Source organism: Thermobia domestica, chromosome 8, assembly GCF_964235325.1.
Source record: "Thermobia domestica chromosome 8, izTheDome1.hap1.1, whole genome shotgun sequence".
Taxonomy (NCBI): domain Eukaryota; kingdom Metazoa; phylum Arthropoda; class Insecta; order Zygentoma; family Lepismatidae; genus Thermobia; species Thermobia domestica.
Genome location: NC_137461.1, coordinates 164,750,922 through 164,776,499, shown reverse-complemented (window position 1 = coordinate 164,776,499; position 25,578 = coordinate 164,750,922). Strand labels below are relative to the sequence as shown.

The 25,578-nt window shown below is 35.1% G+C and overlaps 1 protein-coding gene across 1 annotated transcript in view; it reads right to left on the bottom strand.

Annotated features, from left to right (window-relative positions):
- The window catches only part of Ziz (dedicator of cytokinesis protein Ziz), a 401,589-nt gene that overhangs the window by 322,038 nt on the left and 53,973 nt on the right, over positions 1-25,578 (bottom strand). Inside the window, exons 7-9 of the mRNA XM_081769231.1 lie at positions 21,798-21,969; positions 15,884-16,053; positions 5,430-5,579 (exon numbers count right to left, since the gene is read on the bottom strand). Coding sequence (XP_081625357.1) covers positions 5,430-5,579; positions 15,884-16,053; positions 21,798-21,969 — 492 coding nt within the window. The remainder of the gene's footprint in view (positions 1-5,429; positions 5,580-15,883; positions 16,054-21,797; positions 21,970-25,578) is intronic.

Here is a 25,578-nt window from a genome sequence, read left to right as displayed (position 1 = left end):
CTAACGTGTAATGAACTTGCAGTGCTTCCTCTAAAACAGTCAGACTGCATCTACATGGGATAGGAAAGTAAAGAAGTTAAGCAAGTGGGTACCACACACATTGTTGGCAGCCATCAAGGTACAACGAGTGACGGCATGTTTGCTCTTGCTCACTCGGCACCTAAAAATACTCATCTTTGATCGTTTGCTCACTGGTAACAAAAATGGGTCTTGTATGACACTTCAAAGAGTACCAGACATCGCCACGTAACCTCCTCCACTGTTCCTCATACCTAAAGACCACCTCTGTATGGTGAAACTATCGGTAAGTGGTGCATTACGAGTTCCTTCCACCTGGTCAGACCATCAATGCTGACTTCTAATCTCAGCAGTTGCAAAGGGTGCACCGTGCATTGTGGCAGGAGTCGGCATTGGTGAATCGCAAGGGTATGCTGCTCCCGCACGACAATGCAAAGCCACATGTGCCAAAGAGGGCCCGGGAGACCCTTCAACTATTTAACTAGGAGACACTGTGCCATGCACTATATTCACCGGTCCTTGCACCAACAGATTACATGTTTCATTCCCTCGACAGTCACCTCTGTGGAAGATTCTTCGCAAATAAGGGAGACCTGCGGAACACAGTCACGGACTTCTTTGCATCCACGACCGCCGAGTTTTATCACCAGGGAATAAATATATCTACTAACTGAAATGCCAGTTCTTCCCACAGAGAGAACGCCACCCTGTCCGTGATTTATGAGTCTAGTGTCCCCACCTAGTTCTACTATGCTGAAGGATTAGAAATTTGTACATGTACACAAATATGATGCGTGACACACACTCATATTCAAAAATGATAGCTGTATTACTAAAAATAATTAAGTTGTAGTATATTGCTTTTGTAGGGATAAACTACCATATCTGCCCTTCCTGGCAACGTGAATTGGACTGCCCGGCCCAGCCACTCGCGAGATAAGCATCACTGTGAAAACATGTATGTCAGTGCGTTGTCGGAAAATGACGAGCGGAAAAGCTAAACAACGAGTGAACATCAAGTGTCTCGTGAAACTTCGAAAATCTGCTACTGAAACATTTTAAATGCTGAGGAAAGTTTATCGTGAAGTTTGCATGTCAAAGACACAAGTGTTTGGGTAGCACAAAAGGTTTTTGGAGGGTAGGGAGATTTGTAATGATGATGAACAACCATGTCGTTCGCGTTCTTCTGTGATTGAAATATGAAAACGTTCGTCATGTTGTGAGAAATGACCCCATATTAAGTGTTAGAATAATTATTGAAGCTGTAAAGTTGGACAGGGAGTCAGTTAGACGCATCTTAACAGAATTGAAAATGAGAAAGAAATGTGCTAAGGTGGTTTACAAAGTACTGTCACATAGGTCAGAAACAGCCAAAAGAAATTTTATATGGACATCTTGGAAAGGATTGACAACGACCCGGAAATAAAGTGACAATCTATGTAGTGGAAGTGCTTGCCATTCCCAGTCCAAATCGCTTGAATGGCTGAGTCCCAATTAAAAGTAATGTTACTAGTGCTCTTTGACATTCGTGAACTGATTGAGTTTCTAAGGGACAAACTGTAAATCTGCATTACTATCTTCAGGTGTTGGGAAAACTTCAAGAAAATGTTCGAAAAATCAAAGGCCTCAGTTGTGAGAAAGTGGATGGATTTTACATCAGGACAATGCACTATCCGTACAGGAATTTTTGGCTAGAAAAGACTGCACTGTCAGAGTACCCGCTGTACTCGCATAATTTGGCACCTTCTGACTTTTTTTTTTATCTATTTATTGTTACCGAAAATCAAATTTAAACTAAAGGAAACCAGTAGCGTAGCGTGATATTCCGAAAGGGGGATACCAAAGTTAGTTATTTGTGCGATATAGTACTACTGCAAGCAGCAATACATAGCTATTCCGAATAGAAATATAGGGTTATACAAAATTTAGGAGGAAGCACCCCTAATTGGAGGTCTAGTGCGGCATAGAGAAGCGAATGCGTGGATTACGTTAGAATTTAAAAACCAATTGTCTCAGCTCCTTCTTGCTACTACCGTTGTGACGAGAAAACTAGGCCCCACTTTGTATGAACATTGTTTCCAGTATCGTTCCCTTCATTTCTTTCTCGTGGGCGGCTTTTTTCTCCACATACCACACGTCAATCTCGTTCTTTCAAAAAAAAAAATATATATATATATATATATGTATATATGTATATATCGCCCCTAGAAATTTGTCATCTTGGGTCCGGAACTCACACGCCCGTTCGTGAACTTGGACCTGATTGTATATATCATTTGAAGATGTAAATACAAAGCACTTAAACCAACTCTGGGGGCCTGTTTCTGTATCCAGATACTGAAGTCAAGGGCGCAAATCTGTCTTCAACGTTCGTGGGATGGGTAAGACTGGTCCCATAATTCTTTCCTTTTTTAACGATGTTCAAAATATTTATGAAGTTGAAAAAAATGCTGTGGAGGATTAGGGAAGCAGAGCTGTCTATAACACCGGCAGGAGGGTACATTTTAAGGCTTATTGTGGGGGGAGGGGAGAAGAGACTCATATTACAGTAGATGAATCAGATTTCTGAGGTAAACCTGTTGTACTCGTATATTATATACCAAATGATGTAGATGAAATAGTGGTACATATCATTATTACAACTCAGTGCCGTGAGCACATTCTGAAATTTGAATATATGCATAATAATAATTGACATGTTTCTACTTACGCACCCACAATGATCCACATTAAAATTTTAGGACATTTGTTTTATAACAATACAAATAATGACTTCCCCAAAACTATGAAAGAAAATCAATCAGGACTATATTTGGCGCAACAATACTCTTATCTGAGCAAAATTATGATTACCACAATAGCATTATAGGAATTAAACAAATAGTTGAAAATAGACTACTAATAATTAATGACAATGAAATATTAAGGAATACGATTCTTTTTTAAAAATGAAACAAGTCAAAGGACATCAGTTTCGTTTGTGGCAGTCGGATAGAAATCATCATCACAATCTCAAATCGGGTTATTGGGGGGACAAGATTGTAGGGAACATGTTCCCCTTATGTCCCCGAGATTTGTGCCAGTGGCTGAAGGGCTCTGGCACAATCTTTGCGAGTGACGGGGAGTGGTGGCTCTCTTGTCCTACCAGATCGGTGACCGTAATTCTACAGAATGCTTTATATTTATGCCTGTGTCTTTGAGCTCCTTTACGATGAAGATTACAATTACGATGCATTTAGTTGCGATTAAGGCATAACTATTTTAATACTATTATTTACATAACCGGCATGCTTCAAAAATTCGTTGAACTAACCATTTCCGTTTTGTTCTATTTCCTTTATATTAGGGCTCGTACGTTCTGTTCAGAAACTATAGCTTAGTTCAAAATATATACAGTTGGAAATACTTGAATATGCCAGCGTATATCTAAAGCAAATGTAGGGTTGCAAGGGATGAGGAGGAGTGAGAAGGGAAGTATTGCGCATGCGCATTCAACAGAAAGCAGACGAAAACCCCGATGGTTTCAGTAGGCCTGGAAGCCCGAGGAAAATAGCATACAACAGGAGGAAAGACAGAAAATGTGCAACTGAGCGACGCGCATGCGTAGGTTCCTCTTGTCAAAGTAAGTCGAGAGAGCGCGCCAGAAGATTGCAGTGGAAATAATTGTGATAATTACACGCAAACAATTTATATATAATGAAATACGTACTTTTTCTTATTAATAGGGGATGCCGGGCATACCAGCGTTCTCTTACGCTACGCCGCTGAAGGAAACATTTTATCTCTGTTAATAAGGTTAGAAAAATGGAAAACGTATTAAAGACCCTTACAGAAGATGACTTTCACGGATGTTACAAACAATGGCACTGGCGAATGAAAAAGTGTGCTAAGCAGACGGGGATTACTTTGAAAGTGACATTACCGACAGGAACCAATAATGTAAGTATTCTGAGTTTTTATTTTAATCCGTTTTTTGTTTCTTTCTTTCTTTCTTCACCTTGTACATCTAAATATAATCTGTAAAATACCAAAATATTTATAATATCTTAAGCAGTGGCAAGAAGCGAAACCAAAACACCATGCACATGCCATTTATAGCTTGTTGGGAGAGCTTCAGTCAACGGAAGATTCTCACAGTCAATACAAAGGCAGCCCCCGACAACAAGCGAAACAGCATCTCCTATTAGCAAAATGATCTTGACTAATTTACAAATTGGCTAAGTTGAAAAACTTCATAAGGCACAACAGCATGTTCCCTAATTAGTAATTTTAAGTAATTATTATCACTTAAAATTACATTTTTAGTAATTATTTCCTTCAAAACATGATTAACAATTGGTTTGTCGCAGTAAAATAATATTACAGTACAACAACATGCATAATTGAACTGAACTATATATTTTTAATATATATAACATATATAGTTTAGTTTTAGAATGATCCATCAGTTTAGTTGTACTTTTGTTGCATGTAATCTGATTTTGCCACATAAAAACGCAACTCAAAGCCTAATCAAGTCTCTAAGTGATCAAATTTTAACCACTTGTTACTACATAAATAACGACTGTTTCGTAAAAAAATTCGAGATTTTTCAAGTATGCCTCTTTCTGAGATATTTCAAGTTAAGCATAGTCGATTTTTAAGAAAACTGCAATGTTTGAAGACCAATTAGCGAAAAAATAATATACCAAGAAGCTTATTAATGATGAATCTTACTTTTTCTTTGAAATTTTTAATTTAAAAAATGATAATGTACTTTTCTCAAACTTTAAGTTTTAACAATTTTTTAAAGGAACTGTAGTGTAACAGGCTTTTATGTGTACTGGACTTAAACAAGTTGTACATTTAATACTTTTCCATTTTTTTTTTTTTTTTAATACCTTTAAAACTAATGGAGCATCAATGTTTACCGCAACTCTTCGTAAAGTGCAAAATAGTCTTACGCGCCTACATAAAATGACCATTTAAAAAAAATGAACATCTCAAAATGAACGAATGGTTATTTTCTACTCTAAATATAGTACAACTTTCGTACAAAAATAGAAAATATATAAATAAATAAATTCTGTCAGTAACCACCATTGGTTGATTTGATATGGATTTACTTCAAATTGAAACAATACAGTTCTTAAGTGGCAATCGTCACAGCAGTTTTAAATCGGAAAATTGCTTGCACGCTTGCGAGATCTTTTTACATAAAGGCAGTGTAGGTAGCGACACATTAGCGTGGCTATTTACTATTAGGAATACGTGTGATGCACAGACTGACACACTAAGATGTACTCCTTTTGTAATTAGAACATCTCACAGGATAATAACCAATTTGTTCAGGACGGAACTGCCTTTAGTATTTACACAATTGTTCAGTAACGTATTTTATATTCATGCCAGCAATAAGAGAAATTTCGCACCTGACATAGAGATTCTCTTTCTCCTTCCAGTGGCGCTTGCAATCTAAACCTTATACTTTCGCATCTCGCTAAAACTCGCTGTCCAAATTGCTCCTTATACGGTTCTGCATTTAAAGTGCCACTTGGAGAGGATGGTAAACTACTCACATGCTGAAAAAGAAATTAAGATATTTGATGTAGTTAAGTAAACATGAACAACCTAACAACAAGGTACTGAAGAACAACAATGGAAAATGCAAACACTTCGCACAACTTATTGTATATGGATTGCAGTATTTTACAGTAAAAAATACTTAAATAAATAACTTTTCTTAACGAAAAATTTCACTTCCATTAACTTTTAATTGTCGAAAATTCCACAGTTGTTTGTGGTTTTATTTTCATAGCACACAATGACCTTTAAATCATTCTAGAACTCAGAATTTACATTAGCCAAGTTAAAAAATATATTAGGGAAATACTTCAAAATGAACTGTACTTCTATTTCTATCCTTATCTTTATTTCTACATTATTTTTAATTCACGCATTAAATTACTTACTACAAAGACACGTATGAATCTGCACATTTTGTATGTAACAGAAACTACAGTTTGTTTGTAAGAATTAGTCTCGGATATTTGAACATTGACTGGATAATGATTCTAAACACAGCTTTAACTTTGAAAAAATAAAGCTTCCTAATATTCATTGCAAGTACTATGTTCTTGAAAAGTATTGATGTATAAATATTTTAACGCACTGATATGAACCTGATACAGCTATTCAATGTGTAGCCGTTGACAAACACATTAGAACAGTGCTCCCTCAGTAGGTCTGAAGAACTACTTAACGAGTCTCAAGAGGTGCTCCGTCTCGAGAGCAGGATTACCTTTTAACTCCACACCATTTTTTATTATTATTATTATTATTATTATTATTATTATTATTATTATTATTATATTATTATTATTTTCTTTCTTTCTTTCTTTCTTTAGAAACGCGAACAAATACAAATCACTCAGGGCAAGGTTGGGACTATAGGCTGGGTGATTCTGTACCTCAATGTCAAATAGCGGTAAAAGCGATCTGATATGTATAGATCGCTTGGTCTTAATAGAACTGCGGAAACGTGTTAACAGTTCAGCTACACAATAATCACTTATGGTCTCAATGTGAATAGAAAGTCTTTAAGATTTGCATAGATCAAATTCAAATTCTCATGTGAACAATCTTCTGTCACGGCACGTCACTGGTTAAAAAAATCTGGGCATGTCTTTCACATAGGTCAGTCATTTCCAACTCGCCAGTGTATGACGTGGGATAAGTTTTTTAATATAAACGTCAAGAGAAAGAAAACAGGGTGAGCAACAAAAGGAAAGAAATTAAGTAGAATGAATGGTATAAAACAAAATTGGCAGTGTTCGATTAGCTATGAATCCACAAGTATAATCACTATGACTAGTGTATCTGCAAAACCATCGCTGCACTTTGTCACCATTGTCTTCTATCAATGGTAGATTTGCTGCTTTCTCCTTATTCTAGTGACGGATTTACTGAGAAAGCTAGTAGCAAAGTGACGCCATTTTGTGTTTTGATCATGAATTTCCTTAAAAATTGATCTTGTTTAATTTTATCAACACGTTGTAAAAATCCTCGAAGAGCTCACTTGATTGATTACATGTTTCCGTAGTGAATGCCAACAACTAAAGTATTTTACATGAGTACAAAACAAATATTAAAGTTTTGAACAGTAAGCACGCCAGAAATTTTTACTTGGGGGGTGTTCAAAATAAAAGGGGGGTGCTCTCAGAATAGATATCTACATTTTTAAACAAACTCAAAGAAAACAGTATATTTTGTTACGCAACTATTGCAATACTACTATTAGTACTACTACTACTACTACTACTACTACTACTACTACTACTACTACTACTACTAATAATAATAATAATAATAATAATAATAATAATAATAATAATAATATCAGCTCTTAGCAGTAGCAGGTTCAATAAAGGAAGTTCACACATTTGAGCATTTATTATTAAACTAAGTAATACAGTGAAACCTCTCAAAACCATGGTTTGCCCAAGTGGACCCAGCCCGAAAAAACCCGGTGGGTTTTTTCGGGTTGGACCCACCTAAAAAAAAAACACTTTAAAAACCCGCCTGGATTTTTGAGCTTTTTGTTAGTGTATTATTGGTACAACTAAGGTGATCACATTGAAAGTGATTTTTACCAGATTTTAGACTTTCCTTGGGAGAATCAGGTGCTTTCATGTTAAGGTATACAACAACATTCAACATGAGACCTTTATAAAGTTCTGAATGCACTGAATGAATTAAAAAAAAAAAAAAAAAAGCTTAGCCTGAGATAGTTATAGAACAAATTAATGTATGGATTATGCTTATAGCCTATTCAAAGTAAAATATGCAGTTTTGTACTTTCGAAAATACTTTCCGCAAATAGTGTTTTCGTGGTCTCGGCGACACCGAGGGACGTTATCACTCATACGTTTGACGGGTTTAAGGCCATAGGTGCCGGTACTAATAGTAAATATATAAATACATTAGTAAAACTATTAGTATTATTTCGTATGTTTGATGTAAAACACAAGTACTCTTCAGTAAAATTTAGTTTTTCAACAACAACAGTTTAGTTCAGTCATTTGTTGCTACTCTCTAAATAAGCATTCTGTAGAGTCAACACAAGCAATAGCGTAAAAAAATTTCTCAAATTTAAGAAGTTTAATGCTCGGAGTTCCGAAGACTATGTAACGCTTACTATTTCAAGTGCTGAATTCAAATTTTCGTACTAGTGGAAGTTTCGATGTTCAGTAAAGAATCCTGTATTTTCGAAAAAAAATCTGCCTGGTGAAAGAAGCGCTCCGGAAATTCCCGCAACTGAACGCAAAAGCATCGGAAATGAATACTTCAACAATAAAACTATTTGTTTTACGCTGGAAGATATTTAATTTCATTTAAGACATTTTGGAACAATTACTTTATAAAATATGAATTATATCTTGGTTAGTTGTTTTAAATTAAATTTCAGGAAAGAACCGTCTTGCAACAAGTGCTCGGCAAATTCCCGTAATTGAACGTACAAATTATCGGAAGGAACTTCAACAGTAAAGCCATTTATTTTACGCTGGAAGATGTTTATTTATATAAGACACTTTGAAATATCTATTTATTTTATACAACATGAATTGTATCTTTGTTTTAAATTAATAGACCCCTTTTGGTATTCATATTTGAGGAACGTCAGTCAGGCTTTTGGATGACTTGATCTACATTTGTTCGTTTGTCTGTCAAGCTCCTTCATGGCTAAGCTGTTAGCGTACGTGTCTTTGGCGTGGGCGACCCGGGTTCGATTCCCGGCGGGAGCTCATGTGGTTCGGATTACACGTTCAGCAGGTCCCGTCTTATAGAGTCTCGCTGCTGAAAGGGACGTTAAACGCAAAATCAACTCAACTCGTTTGTCTGCCTTTGCTACACACACTACAGGGTGCAACTATCGGTCTTTTAAGTTAAAATTTTCAGAGTACAAGTACGAGACACTCTAGATTTCCTGTATAGATTTTGGCGGCATACCAACGTAAAATTTCAAAATGGCGGCAATTTTTTCAAAATAGCAAGTATTCACGATACAAAGCGCAATTTTCAGTCTTTACGGTGGAAGCACGAGATATGCTAAATTTGCTGTATAGATTTTCTCGGCGATCCAATGTAAAATTTCAAAATGATGGCCACTTTCCTAAAACAGCAGTAAACAGAAAATTGCTGCAAGTTGTGACAATGACAATCTTGAAATATAAATCCCATTTTAACACTTTTACTCTAAAGACATTGAAATATTTCGAAAACACCCGGTTAAACCCGAAAATACCCATATGGGCCCAGGTGGGTTGGGCTTTCTCAAAAAAGCACGAGTTTTTTTCGAACCCTGCTCAAATCGGACATCGGTCTAACACGATTATTTGTCCGTAAATAAGGGTGTCCCTAAAAGAAAGGGTTCTCTCTCATAACACCACACCACACATAGTTATGGCGTGGAAGAATAAGAAAGTTTGTCCTCTTATGAAGGTGTCCACTACTAAGAGATGCCGTTAAGAAAGGTTTCACTGTATTAGCAATTAACCACCACTATTTTACCCAGTAATTACATATGAATTGATTACATACGAATTATTGTAATCATTTTGCAAAAATTCTGCCATTATTTCAATTTATTCAACTCCCAGCAAGTTTTAGTGGGTGATTTTTTAAAAAAAAATACGAGGCACATCCAGAAAGTAATATTCCAACGCGTCCCATAGCTAGAAAACGTATGTTGCGCGAAGTGATTGCGTGTACGTGAGAGAGTAAGGTCCTAACATGACGCATGCGCCAGCAGAACTTCCCTAATTCTCTCAGTAGCGTAGTGGCAGTGATTGAAGATTGGCGTTCCTATTCCAGCTCCCGCCGCATGATAAGTGCGAGCAGTGATAAAGTTTTTGAGTGCACAGGGCATAGCACCGATTGAAATCCATCGTCAGCTGTATCGTTGCAAAAATTTCAATGCTGACCTTATGCGCCTTGCTTTGTGCTCTAGGGTCAGTTGCTTCAACACAAAACTTCTTGATCAACAGGCACTCCGTGACAGTGATATGCAATAAGGAGCGGAAATCTGCAGGAACTGCTTGCTCATGCCGTTAGGCCCATGGACCTGGCACAGCTAACGATGGATTTCGATTGGTGCTATGCCCTGTGCATTCGAAAACTTTATCACTGCTCGCACTTCACACGATATGGAAGCTGGAATAGGAACGTCCATCTTCAACCACTGCCACGACGCTACTGAGAGCACTAGGGAAGTTCCGCTAGTGCACGTGCCATGCCAGGACCTTACTCTCTCACGTACATGTAGTCGCTTTGCGCAACATACCGTTTCCTAGCTATGGGACGCGTGGGAAACTTGCTTTCTGGATGCGCCTCGTATTAATTGAAAAAAAAAAAAATTCCCTCGTTTCATGCTGAAATCACATTCGTTTAGTAATTAATACTGTACATAGTTGCAATTTCATTATTTTAATGTTCTAACCCTGTTGTTAACGTTAATTGTTGTGATATTATTTGATCTTCGCTCCTGCCCCTTCCTGGCTACGTTATTAGCTCTGAATATCTTTCATAAGAAAATTATTCATTTATTTAATTGTTTTCCAGAAATCCAGTTTTTTAATTTACAAAAATTTTGAATCTTTCTGTTTTGTCTTTTTTTAATGCAGCGTAATTTTAATAATAATCCGCTCAATGAATTTACGTGAATAAAAATGTACTTTACAAAAAATTAAGCTAGCGACAAATGCGTTCCTGCATAACAATAGACTCAGTCTAAAATATATATAATTCTTACTTTGATCGATCTCTTCATTTCTAAAAACGTTTTGACTATACCCTTCTAACTTCCGTCCGTTGATACACCACTTCCAGAGTAGCACTTACCAACTGAATCTGGTATAGGCTTATTATTACTGTATATTGTTACATTTTTCCTTATAGAGGAGGAGGTAAGTGAATGACCGCTCAAGACGTTGCTAATTTCAGTCATCTGCATCTGTCTATCAATCTCTTTTCTCGGAAACGACCGCGGAACCCAGGAGGGTATGTATGAGCGGGTCTGTTTTGTCAATTGTTTTGATAAAAACACCGCTCGAAACAATGAGGTCACGTGGTTCTCGAAGCCGTATATGAGAACGAGGTCGCTTCGTATTTTGAAGTGAAATAAGTAAGAATGTTGCCTTCTTTCCTAAACCTTAAACGTATTTTTAACTTGATGTAATAAATAACCTTTGATACCGATTGATACAATTGGATTTGGGGAAGTATTCCTATTCCATCCAGGTGTGTGTGTAAAGAAATTTGGGTGAGGGGTGTTAGGGGGGTGTAGATTACTCCCTGCTTTTGAAGTTGATTTTCCATTTGATTTACTGGTTGCATTGACATACACACATTACTTAACGATGCACTTTACGCAGTCATTTGTAATCCATGTAATTAAATGACAAATTAATTACAATATATTGGGAACTAATGTAATTCAAATTGTTATAGCTGGCATGAAGCTGAACGGAATTAATCGAAATGTAAACTAAAATTTTCAAACAGTTCTGTCTACTAGAAACAAGATTATTAGAAACAAATCCTAATAATATAAATATTTGCGTTCCTGAAGCGTTAAAGTCTTCAATGGAATTATCTATGCTGTTCAAGATATGTCCCTACAAGAACATGTCAGCATGTCCAAATGCCAGAAAAGGTGAAAATCAGTAAGCGAGGTTTCATGAGCATAGTGGACAGGACGGAGATTCATATTCTAATATTTGTAACTTTTCTTACGTTTTACTCAACACTGCTGAAGCACTTTAACTTAATTCGACTTTTCATGTTGACCACTGTTAAACGTTGACATTGAAGTTTTTGGTGGTGTGTATATATGTACAAATGACCGCACAATTATATGTCACATATCCATTTACCTTTTTAAAACATACTACGCGTGGGCTTACATCATTTATTTCAGTAATAAAAGCTTTGGAAAGGTAAATTCCAAGGCTAAAGAAGTGAAAACTACAATACATGCTTAAATGGCGAACGTGTGTTGTCCTTGTCTTCAAACACACAGTTTTGCCATCACTCAGCAAACGATCAAATTCCGTGGCGAAAAAAGTCTGGAGTCTATGATGTGAAGAATGCATGCTGCTCAGCCTGATAATCAGGGAAAGTCTTTCCTTCCAAGAACTGCTCGAAATTTCGGAAGAGAAACGTCAGGAAAATATGATGAATGAGGTAAAGTTTCATATTGCAATTCATGGAGAGTCTGCAACGTCCTTTAAGGGGCATTTGTTCGTGCACTATCATGCAATATGACACCTGTCATTCCAGGCAATGCTGCTGTGCATTTCATTTTCAGCAGTGTAACGATCCGCAATTATGTTTTCACTTTGATACACAAAGATATGATGAATCAACTCGAACATAAATCATCCTATAATCAACATCATATAGAGCCTTTGGAGACTGTTCTGTGCTTTGATTAGCCATAATTTGATCGTTTACGATAGTACCAGCAGATCGATTTTTCATCAAGTCATAATCCGATGTAGGAAACTTTCCCGGTTCTCCACACGGCGATGCTTGTTGGCCGGTGTCAACTCATGTAGCACCCACGTGTTCAACTTTTTACTTTACAGATTGCACGAAGCTCCCGAACGACAGTAGCATGGTGTATGCCTAATTCACGTGTAATGGTACGAGAACTTATTTGAGGGTTTTGTCCCACGATATTCCTAAAACATTCATCCAAACATTATTGGTAGGTGCCCACGGACCTCATTTTGCAACGTTGTCACCGGAATGTAATTTGACAAACTGCAAATGATAAGTTCGGTCGCTATTCCTGGCCCAAGTGCAATGTTAATGTTTTGCTGTGCAGAATGTTCATCCCCATTCAGAATCGCCCAGTTTCAAGTCGTAAAGATAAATTCGCAATTCTGTGTTCTCAGTGATGCACTTTTACAAGACCTTGTTCAGTAACTCTATGTTCCCTAATTGTCTGGACACCCCAGCCTGTTTGCTAAATGTATACAGAGTTTGTGGCGTTACAAGCGTGCCCTTAGTTCATCTCTGGGTTCTATTGCTGAGGTGATTTTCCAACCATACGTCAAAACGGACATTTGCAATTAAATAGAAGAAACCGTATCTCGTGCTATCCTCTAATAAACTAGCACTTCCACATTTTGGGCGGCCCTATAATAAAAGGACATTTTTACACTTTTTTTAAAAGAAATCGTAAAATCATGAATTCTGGCTTTGCTAAGAACTGAAGATGCTACAGTTTAATGTATATTATAATTTGTTACAAGTAATGCATATGTATTACATCAACATTGTATATAATATTTACAACGCTAAATCAATATATCTGCACACATCAATACTCTGCATATTCGATTATCCAAACATATAGATTACGTTCTTTGAAATTTGAAACAATTGTACATTCTCGACACAATTACTTTGTCTCACTATCTCGCTTACGTAGAGATGAAAGAATTACTGGAATTAACTTCGTGACAACTAAATGCTTGTCCGATAATTCCATTAAAAAAAAAAATCTTTAATACAAAAGTAACTATCAATACTTCTAGTATAAAAGCAGAGAATCCGTGTTAGTATTCGATTCAAAATCCCTTCTCGTCGCGAATTTTGTCGAGGAATTTGAAGCTTAAAATATATAAAACGATAATCATGACTGTTGTTCTGTATGGTTGCGAAACATGGTCGCTTACTCTGAGGGAAGAACATAGACTGAAAGTATTTGAGAACAAGATCCTGAGACGATATTCGGACCCAAGAGGAACGGGAATGGGGAATGGTGGAAACTTCATAACGAGGAACTACATAATTTATACGGTTTGCCCAACATTGTTAGGTCGTCAAGTCTAAGAGGCTGAGGTCGGCATGTCATATAGCTAGAGTGGAAGAAAGTAGAAACGCTTTCAAAGTCTTAACTGAAAGACCAATCGGAAAACGACCATTAGGAAGACCTAAGCGCAGATGGGAGGACAATATTAAGATGGATCTCACAGAGATAGGAATACAAAGTAGAAACTGGATCCAATTGGCTAAGGATAGAAGTCAGTGGAGAGCTTTTGTGAACGCGGTGTTGAGCCTCCGGGTTACATAGGCCATAGAGTTAGTTTTTAGTTAGTGGCTGAAAAATGCACTGAAGGATGGAAATTAAATTGACGCGACTTTAAAAAAGCTTCCGTTCCTGACATGATCAGCAAGTAGTTTTCCTCTTTTGCAATGGCAAAGAGAGGGAGGGAAAGTAGAGGAGTTGTTCTGGTTGTCTATCGACTTACATGCAACGAATAATACAATCTTTAAGCCTAATGTAAATGGAAGTCATAAATTATAGCTACGTTTATATTATAATATGTGTATAAGACATTTACACCTGTTGTAAAGCACCGAATTCAGTTAAACAGTCGGGAAGCTGAGCTTTAGCTTTCCAAAATCAACAATCAACACACCGCACTAAGCCAATACTCATGGAATCCGCTCATCTGAGTTTACATAACAATGATTTTAAGAAATGTTCGCTGAAAACTCGTCTTAAGTCAAATTTTCACCACAAACCTGTTTTGATAAGAAGAAAAAACATCTTCTCTACATGAGGAGGGAAAGTGTGCTTAACCTTGAAGCTGATGGGAGGTCACTGTGTTCAAGGATGTAAGAAATTATTTTAGGAATACGAAACATACAAAATATGAAGAATTTTACTAAAGTATGAAATTTTTGTCAAAACATTATGAAGTATGAAAATTGAAAACACGCAACTTTGATTCTACAAACCATGGATCATAAAGACCGTTGTTCCCATTGCCCTCCGAGATATGCTTTAAAATACTAAATTTCGTATTTTTTTCTTTCTCTCTCTCTTTCTCGAATTTTGATATTTGCTATGCCCTGGAACTGGAATACTATATTAAAATTATATTAAATTGATTGTTTTCTTTCTTCCAACAATATTTGATATTGTTTGTCAGCACCATATTTTATCTCTGTAATATTTAACAGGAGAAACGGAAAGAATGGTTAACATTAGTATCATCTGTAGCAAATACAATGTAACCCTATCTGGAATTTATTCTTTCATTTACTGAACTGTTTAATCCGTTTAATGAGATTGGTTACCTTAAGTAGCAAGTACGTAAACATTGTTTTTTTTGTGTGTGTGTGTGTGTGTGTGTGTGTGTGTGTGTGTTTTGTTTGTTTGTTTGTTTGTTTGAAAAGAATCTGAGTGTTGATCGTTGGGTGGAATTGTTACTTACTTTCTCCGTCCTTCAGACAATCTCTTCCCCTCTTTACACTTTTCCGTGACTGTTCGGGCAATTTTTCTTCCTTTTTTAAATTACAATTGCAATTAAATATTCCGAAGGAAAAGCTTTTATTTGGTTGATATACACCAAGATATTTACGCAACTATTTTTATTATTATTAGTATTATTATTTTAATTGTTGACCGTCCACACCCTGGCTGTTGGATCAACTATTTTGAGGATTGGTGTTAGGTGGGCACAGTACTTTATATTTGATATATATATTTATGTGCTTGAAATATGATGTAAATCATGATTCTTAAGTATACTGAAAAGTGGAATTGATTTAAAATTGGAGGCGCGGTGGCTCAGTGGTAGAGCATTCACCTCCGGTGCTTGGGGTCCCTGGTTCGATCACAGCTCGCGTCGTGTGGACTTTGTGGTGGACAAACATCGTGTTCGTGGGTTTTCTCGGGTCTTCCACTTTCTTCATTCCACCATTTCATTCATTTCTCATTTTCGCCGTCTCGTTTAGCCTAACCGGCATAACCGTAGGACATAAAACTCAAAAATTTCATTTTTTGATTTAAAATTTTTGAACGTACTGGCATGTTGGGGTAGACACTGAACAGTCTTCTTCTATTCTCCCTTCTCGCTAACGCAACAGAAATATCAGTTTCTCTTGCATATTTTATCAATTGTGGATTCATACTCTGTTCCAATCCCTTTAGTGTACCATATATCTGCATATGTGGGGAAGGTGGTGGTGTGCAAGCTGAAAAACAATAATAAGAAAAAATTAGACAGAAATGACAAACAGCAATCTAGAATATGCAAAATACACTATACTATGTATACTGACTTTAATTCATCAACCTAATTCAATTTGAAGAAATAACTCTCTCTGTATTTAGGAAATAATTAAATTCTGGAGTTTTAGTTATAAAAATTACAACTTTGTTCGACATTCACCTTATAGGAATAGTTGGCTCTCAATTCCTCTCTCTCTTAATCTCTCACATTCCACTATGTTCTAGAATATTTCTTTCTTTTTTCAATTTTCTGCAAACAGTTACTTCGAATCTTCAGTACTGAAATTTTTAACATTGTGTATCTTGTCTAAACACCATACGCAATGAACTTATCGATTCATAAATCGCGTAAGTTCATTCTTGTCAGTAACTGAAATAGAAAACATTTGTGACCTTTGACCTCTTGAGCTACTAACAACATTTTACTTTCCCTAACTAAACATTTGTTAGGTCTTTCACTATTTTGTGTTCAATTGCTCTTTAATCAAACGAGCTGGGTTTATACGGTCAGCCGCTTAAAGAAGTGTGGTGTTTAAAAAAAATACTTAGGTAACCGGCTAGGCATCAAAAGTAATAATTTCTCACTCTCTTATTAGAAACATTAGTATTGTATGTAAATTTCACATTTCAATTTGTTGGTTCATAGTCAAATAATTTGACATTAGTCAATACCATGACCTTTCACATCTTGTGATAGTATTTTTACACATTGAATTAACCGAAACATTTGTTAGATAATTCTCTGTCTTTCAATTCCTCCTATTCGAATGACAAGAGCAGCGTTAAAAAAAAATAAAATAATATAAAAATAATAAAATAAATAAATTAAAAATAAAGTTAATAAAAAAATAAAAATAAAGTTAACTGTTAGAGATCAAAGATCATTCTTCAATACATAACCCCATACCACATTCTTTTACATCCGAGCTGCTGCACAAATATCAATACTTGTCTCAAGAAATCAATATTCAGAGGAATGGCATATCATACCACTATCTAACATGAAAAAGTTAAAAATCGCAATTTTATCAAAGTATAGTGCACCTGATTTCGCTTTAGTGTCAAACAGAACTTCTGACTTTCGCCGATAATCCTACCTTTTCTTCTTTCCTTCTTAAAATTTCACTTACCAAGCGTTTGCAATTTCTACGTATTAAGAAAATGAAAGTGTATGAAACTCCTAACACAAGGACAGGCGACGAGTATCATGCCTGGAGCCTGGTCAAGAAATATCCTTCATAAATCTAAAAGAATTGTTTAAATTCATGAATGCAGGTCTATTCTAATCATTTACCGAAAGAACGTTGAGAAGGGAACTTCACGCAATTAGCATTTCGAGTCAAGTACAACAAAAAATGCCACATTGATCCAAGCCGATTTCGAACAAATTTAGAAGGTAGACACTAGACATGAAATATGTGAGTATGTGTTTCTTTTATTATTATCATCATCTGAGGAAACAGTTCTTGGGGTGGGGAGAGAGGTAAAAGCTCTCGACCAAAGGTTTCGAAATCGACGCCAAAAGCATAGAGAAATAAACTGAACCGAATGAAACTGCGCAAAAATGCAGTAGGCGTAAAATAAGGTATTATGTGTTCCGTATTTTCCTTTCAAAACGATTAGATGGGGACAGAGGCCCCTCTAAACTTATGACAACGAAACTGCATACAGAGACAGTACACATAATAAGCGAATACGTGTTTTTTATTTTCTGTGGAAGCCCCTGCCCAACAGTTCGAAAGTCGACGCCGAGAGCGAAGGGAGTAGAAGACTGACATGAAATTGCGCGATTATTATTATTATTATTATTATTATTATTACTACTGGTTAAATTTTTTATTTTATATGTTCGTGGATTCGAGAGTATAACCTCACTAATAACAAATTTTTTTGTTGTCCAGTTGGATGTATATCATTTCTCAAATAAACTTTTAAATCCCCTTATATGAACATAATCGCATCAAATTTTATACTTTCGTTTAACGTTCTTATATTGCTCTATGAATTAGATATTATAGTCATTAACCAATTCTTGCAATATTTCTAACCATTTATAACTTAAACCAAGAAAGTTCCTGCCTGTTTTGAAGTCCCACTAATCATGCATTTACAGAGAGGAAATAAAATGATGACGTGCCTGCCAAGCGACCGAGAGTTAGTCTGACCGTCTATCATTAGTAACACAAGCATGTTTCGCACACATAGCAGTCATAGCTCGTCTAATGTCGAAGAGAAATGGAGGTATCGAAACAGTTTGTTCGAGTGTGTTTGTTGTGTAACTTTAAAGTGGACTTGTCAACTGCCGCATCAAGACGCCGCATATGCCACGCATTTGAGGTTGAATACCATGAACAAACGCACCGCCAAACATTGGTTTCAGAAATTTCGTTCAGGAGATGTGAGCCTTTCGGATGAACCTCGCACAGAACGACCACATGTCTTGGATGACGAGGCCTGAAAACAGCTATTGAGGACAGTGTTCTAACGTGAGGTTAACGAGCAGAAAGGTTCCATGTTTGCGCTGAAAATGTCAGACTGCACCTACACGGAGAAAGAAGTCGGCAAAAGGTGTTGGATCCTGACGAAGAATATTCTGAAGCCTAAAGGTACGTACCGTCCACTGCATTGCTCTTTATTTATCACTGCTCTAGAACGGTAAAAACTTCTTTGGTTACTTTATATAATTTCCCTAAGTACTAAATTTCTTCAACATGTTTTGTTTAAGAGTTCTGTTAAAATATTTTACGCTAAAAGTTATTTTGCTACTGTAAGTTGAATTATGATTGAGATTGTAATTTTTCATCAATTCTTTAGTCTTTGTTATAAAATTCCTTTCCTTGATCTGTTGTAAATGATTAGGTTTCCTAATTTTTAATATACTTTTGAATGCGTTTGCAACATTTATATTAGTTTTATCTTGATGAGAACAGTAACCGCAAATTTAGGAAAATGTATCGTTTATCGTTAGTAAATACTTATAACCTATATTTATTTTCGAAGTTTTTTTAATTACTCTACTATCCATTTTCACACGGACAGTTTGCCATAAATAATCAATTTCTTCTCTAATTATGTTAATCTTTCAAATTTTTCCTTGATGGTATATATATAATTCTTCGATAATTTCTTCTCTAACACTTTTACCTTCTTCTAGTCTATAATTCTTTTCCACAAACTCTAGTACATAACCAATAATACTCTATAGTACATAACCAATTTGTTAAAATTTTAAGTAGGGTTAAACGGAGCTTCTGGAAGTAATTTTTTTAAACATGACTGTACAATACCTATGATAAATTATAAGAAAAGTATTGTCGGAGATCACAAATGAAATAAACTGCATATCAACAGAATAAGAGAGGTAGCCTTCAGCGTGTCAACTTCTTCCTACGCCACTGGTCCACTATTGCTTTGGCACGCAGTTGAATGAAGAACTTTATGAAATAAATTATGTACAGCTCCCACCTGGAGCAGGGTTTCTCAACTTGTAATACACGACTCGTTGTTGGTGGTACGTACCATTTATGGCGGTATTAACCCTTTCCGAGTGAATGATGAATATCTGCGCAAGTGTTCATTCGAATATTCCATGCTCAAATGTAGTATCCATCTATTTCCTTCTTAGACTTCATCTTATTTTTTAAAATACACTTTTGACTAATTAACAAGAAATACTGTATTAAAAAATGTTAATTTCATATCTTTATAACAGAACACTGATTCTACTTGGAAAGAGTTAAAAATGAATATGCTTTGGTGGTACACCAGCGGAAAAGTTCCTGTCGCTAGAGAGTTTAATAAGTGGTTTGATGTTTTAATCTGTGCCAGCCAGAAAATAGTCAACTGATGGTTTTATTCGATGTTGGAACTTCATCAGGTTAATTTCAGTATTTAAAATATCTTAAATACAAACATCAACTCGTTACTTATTACTTGGTGCAGAAGACCCGGGCTCGATTCCGGCGGGAGCTCATGTGGTTCGGATTCCACGTTAATCTGCAGGTACAAGTCTTATATATCTTCAGTGCTACAAGGGACACTAAACTCTAATTCAACTAAATCAACTCTATTTTTATGCAATTAGAAGCGTACCAAGGGAAAACAGAAAGTCGGCTTGGACTCAGTGGGGGGAGATCTTAGGAATTCGTATGTTTTTCGGATTTACGCACAGAATACTATGTATAATTCTTAAAAAAAATAAAAAAATAAAAAAAATACACATTTCTTTTTAAAAGACTGAATTTTCAGAGCAACATATGAGATTATTATAGTATTTTTGTTTGAAATAAAGATAAAAATACAAGGCTTTTAAAAGAGAAATAGGTGGTTGTGATGTTTTGAACAAGACTGCATTTATAAAGTTTAAGTAATTCTAATTGCTGCACACTCAACGATTATAGGCCTGGTAATGTTATTTGCAAAATGTTACTATCTGATGTAACTTTCGAATGTCTGAACGAAACGAAACTGGATGATTTTCATACCCTACTATATAGGTCATTCGTTCATCTATACGATATATCAAAACTAGTTCAATTCTGTTAATGCACTCTAAATTGTAGATAAAATATCTCTAACAATTCATTATGAAACACAATGAACTTAAAAGTTATACTAACTAAACAATTCATAACGAGGAACTGCATAATTTATACCGTTTACTTAACATTGCTGGAATCATAAAGTCTAGGAGACTCAAGTGGACAAATCAGGTAGCCAGAACGGAAGAAAGTAGGAACGCTTTCAAAATTTCAACCGGAAACTCAATCGGAATAAGCGAATTCGAAGACCAAATGCAAATAAGGGGACAATTAGAGATAGATTTTGCAGAAATAGGAATACAAAGTAGAAACTCGATTTAGTTGGCTCAGAAAGTAAGTTATGTGAAAGCTTTTTTTTTTTTTTTAAAAAAAAAAAAAAAAAGAACGCAGCATATGCCATGGACATAGTTAAAATAATTTTAATGTGGAAAGAAAAAAATTGGCTCTAAGTTTAAATAATTAAGCCTGCAGTTAAAGAATATACCTTTGCTTCCAAGACAAAAAAAAAAAAAAATCAGTATGTTTGTGTATATGTGTGTGTTTGAAGGAAGATGGGAGCTCTGAATGAATTTCGTTCCTGATGGCAATAAGTATAGTTAGCAAATGCATGCAACAAATACAGAGTATTGTATAACAGTTGCTAGACAAATTTGGTTTCGCAACAACTGTGTAATAAAGAATTGCTTAAAAAACATTTTTCATATTTTACCCAAATTTTCCGGTTTCTCCCTGGCCTTAGCAAAAACGGTAAAAAAAAAAGTTTCTTTTTTCACACAGTCACATCATTTTGTTCAGCTCAATAAGATCTATCAACTAGTATATATCTTATCTTCGTACATTTTTCCATTGAACACTAATAGCAATGTATAATAATAATTATTATTACTATTGTATCCTCGTATCAACTGTAAGTATTCGCACCGAATTAATCATCATACTTTACAATTGCACTCCATCTCTAGAACACACGATGAAGGCGATGATCATTAAATCACAACAGAAAAGATGTATAGTAATACGGTTCATAGTATGTATTCCTATGCAGGTTATTAAAGAAATTAATGATTCAAATACGTATTACCATGCTGCAAAAGGTTAATATTGCGAAATGAACACAATTATTGGAATGGTCAAATTAGTCAGATTTCTGCATAGAAATAAAGTACCTCTATCGGCTGAAATTGATCTCTTCTCTTCCTGGACCTTGTTTTGCTGAATAACTGAATTTAGTTTGTCAACCCAATCTAAGAGCTCAGCCTCGCTTTCTGCGGCAAGAATATACGATTTGTGGCCCTCCGTCATATGCAATTCAAAACAAAATTTTCCTCTTTTCATATTCTGAAAGAAATAGAGAGAAAAATTCAAGTATTTAAAAGGAGCAACGACTAGGTGAAAACGATATACGAAGTGATGAAAAAATGGAAGTAATCTCGCAGACAAACAACGAAAGAAGACTTCTAATTTTCCATTCACGTTAAGTTTCATTTCACTAAAATATTAACTTTTTATATAAGAGACATATGACTTTTATTTTCAAATTTTAACTATTTTAAAATCAGAGTATTATTTCGAATTTAGATGTAATGCGCACAACTGTTACGTGAATGGAATAAAAGAGGTGTTATTTCTTTTATTATAAATGTTTCCGCGAAAATTAAATGGTAAATTTCACGGATAAAATTTATTTCGGGACAAATTCATACTACATTAATTATGCTAGATTAAATTATACCAAGCATAGTAGAGTAATATTAAAACAACTATACATAGAAATATTTATTTCATATAAAACTTTGTTCTTTTCCAGCTTCTACCTTTAAATGCTTTTCAAGGCAACTGGATAAATTTTAATGAGACGTTACAACGGGGACAAAAATTAACCCTTATTAACTACATATGTTCTTCTCAAGATATCCTGGAAGATTCACATTATTGCTACGGTCATAGATGTCAAATATAAAATAATATTTAAAAATTGTCTTTGTTTCAAACTTACTAATAATTGCTATGTACTAAAATTACTAATGAATGTTTTAAAGGACATCATTCCAATTGTCTTCCATCAAACTCTAACAGATTTAGCTTAGGTTGTCTGCTTGTGAAAGTAATGTTTAAAAACTACTCTTTGTTTGATTTATTGCTTAAAAGAAAACCGCAAAGGATACTTCGAGTACTATCCTTAAATACTATATCTATCTATCTGTATCTGTATCTATCTATCTATATGTTGCATTGATGTGCAACCGGATATTTTTTTAATACTAAAGACATTTTTAAGTATTAAAATAGTGTATCAGTAAAAAATAAACTATTGCTCTTGAGCGCAAGACAGTATTGATGCATTTCTAAAAAAAAAAAAAAAAACTAAAAAACACTGAAAGAAACAGTGATTTACATTTCCAGTTGCAGCGAGCGTTGCCACTGGAAGCAGTAACACTGAGCATATGGCAGCGAGCACCTATCTCTTAACATGGGGAAGTGGATTTATTCTTGCATCGCTGCTATTCTCCTTTATTATTCGCTTCCACTTGCACCTTCTTCTGCAACTGGTATATAGTCAGATTGTGTAATAGTTACGAATTCCTCCGCTTGGCAGCGCTTGACTCAATTGATAGCGTGAGTGAAATACGACGCTTGGAAGAAAGAAGTTATTCACAAAACACAATCTCGCAAAGAATAAATACGCGTCTGGTGGTAGTAGTGTTTCTTACAGGCATAATATTGGGGGAGTTTTGCCCTCCCAAAGTTGGATAGCGTTCCCTCCGATGCCAAGAAAATTAAATTGCTATCCAGTCCAGCCCCTTTTAATCATATTTCCTGATAAAAAGTTTCTGGAAGAAACAGTGGCGGCTTTAGCGAGTAGGCCGGGTAGTCACGGATCTACCCCAAAATTTTGAAAAATATATAAACGCTAAAAGATACAATAAGATGATACAAAAAAACGCTAAAAGATACAATAATTATCTACCATTAATATAGTAAATATATTTTCCATTATTTATATTAATGATAGATAATTATTTAACAAATACCATCAACCACTACTGTAAAAGTAATTTCCTACTGTCATTAATCAATCAAATGTTTATATGTATCTTTAAGCGAGGGAGCGGGCCTACCCAAAATTAAAATGCTAAAGCCACCCCTGGGAAGAAAGCTTGATTAATAATAATAATAATAATAATAATAATAATAATAATAATAATAATAATAATAATAATAATAATAATAATAATAATAATAATAATAATAATAATAATAATAATAATAAAAAGGCAGCGTCCTAACTTTAGGACCACAATGCAAGCAGGCTTGACGTGGTGTAATGGCCTACAGACTCTATCATTTTCTCATTGAGAGAAGTGAGATTATGTATTATGGTGGTTTTACAGTAAAGTTCTAAGCATAGACACCGGCAACCGAAGTATACATATTATTTTTGTGTTTAAGAGGTTGCTTGATTTTGTTTTCAAAGAATTTCTCCAATTTAAAACATCGTTACAGTTAAGAACTGAAATAAAGAAGACTCAATAGTCAAATATACATGTAATATGATGTACAGAATGAATGGTAAACCAAATCAAATCAAACGAACATTGAGAATAGCAGAAATATCTAGTGCTTTCAATCGTAGTTCGCTCTTTCTCCCTACTTTGAAATATATTCCTACTATTCCCAAAAGAGAAATTCCTATATTCAAGGTATTTTCAGCATCAAATTCAGTGATATCGAATTCACGGTTAATTCCCATTGATTGAAAACTGACAAATCATTCCAAATATTAATATTCAGTAAATCATGTCTCGAAGGAGAAAAAGTCCTACCGCTGGTCTAATTCCTAGCTCTGTGTCTTTCGTGCACATGATCCCGTGTTCGATTTCCGGCGGAAAGCATAAAAAATTAATTTCAAATCATTCACTTTCAATAATAATCTGTTTTCTTTAGCCTAATTTGCTGAAATGTTAAACTATTTTTTCTTCATTTTCGAAGGAAAAAAACTTAGATTTCATGCTTCTTTATAGTAGAACAGCAGACAAAAGTATGTGGTTACTGAAAATGGGCTTTTTGTCTCTTATATTCATACAAAGAAATGATAACAAAATGCATATTGTCGGAGGAGAGAGGTGTTTCTGTACCCTAAAGAAAATAAAGCGGAAAATATTTCCGGTAGCGATTCTTCCTATTCAGAAAACTTGGCGAGCAGCATTTCAGATTTCAATGAAGTCATAGAAAAAACTGAAGCTCGAAAAGAACAAAGACCTTCCATTTTAAAATAATGCATAGTTTACTTAATTAAATAATTTTGTTTAGCTGCGTGCATAAATATATATACAATTTTGTTGCTTTTTCCTTCTTTTTTGGGTTAACGCCATCATTCATGGCTTACAACACATGCTATATATTCGATTTATCTCTTGTTCAACAACATAAGTGTAGAAATTTTGTGTATAAATAGTGTATAAACGTACATTGATAGTGTTTGTTTGAAAGAAAGGAAGTAGCTTATATATTAAATCAATATTAGAGAATACACTTTAATCAATAAATATACAAATAAAACTTTAAAAAACTCTTCAGATTTCCTAAATATTTTTTGGATAAGACTCAAGAACGCTGGGGGAGGGGAACACTTGCGCGTATCTACATACCTTTGATATTGCAACCGGTGCTTTTATAGTCCACGAACCGCTACTGATATATATATATATATATATATAGTGTAAGATATTTCTCAGATAAAAGATTTTTTGTTGTAACAATTAAAAAGCAGAACAAAATAATTAAGCCTTTTGTAGTAAATACAGTTGCTCTGTGACGTAGCAAGTTAAGTATATGTTGCCATATTAAATGAACGATATTTGTATTAGGAATAGCGTGTGACACTGGGGGGGTCAAAGATGCGGTATCATTAGGCGTCCATATCACGATCGGCTGCAGATGACGTAG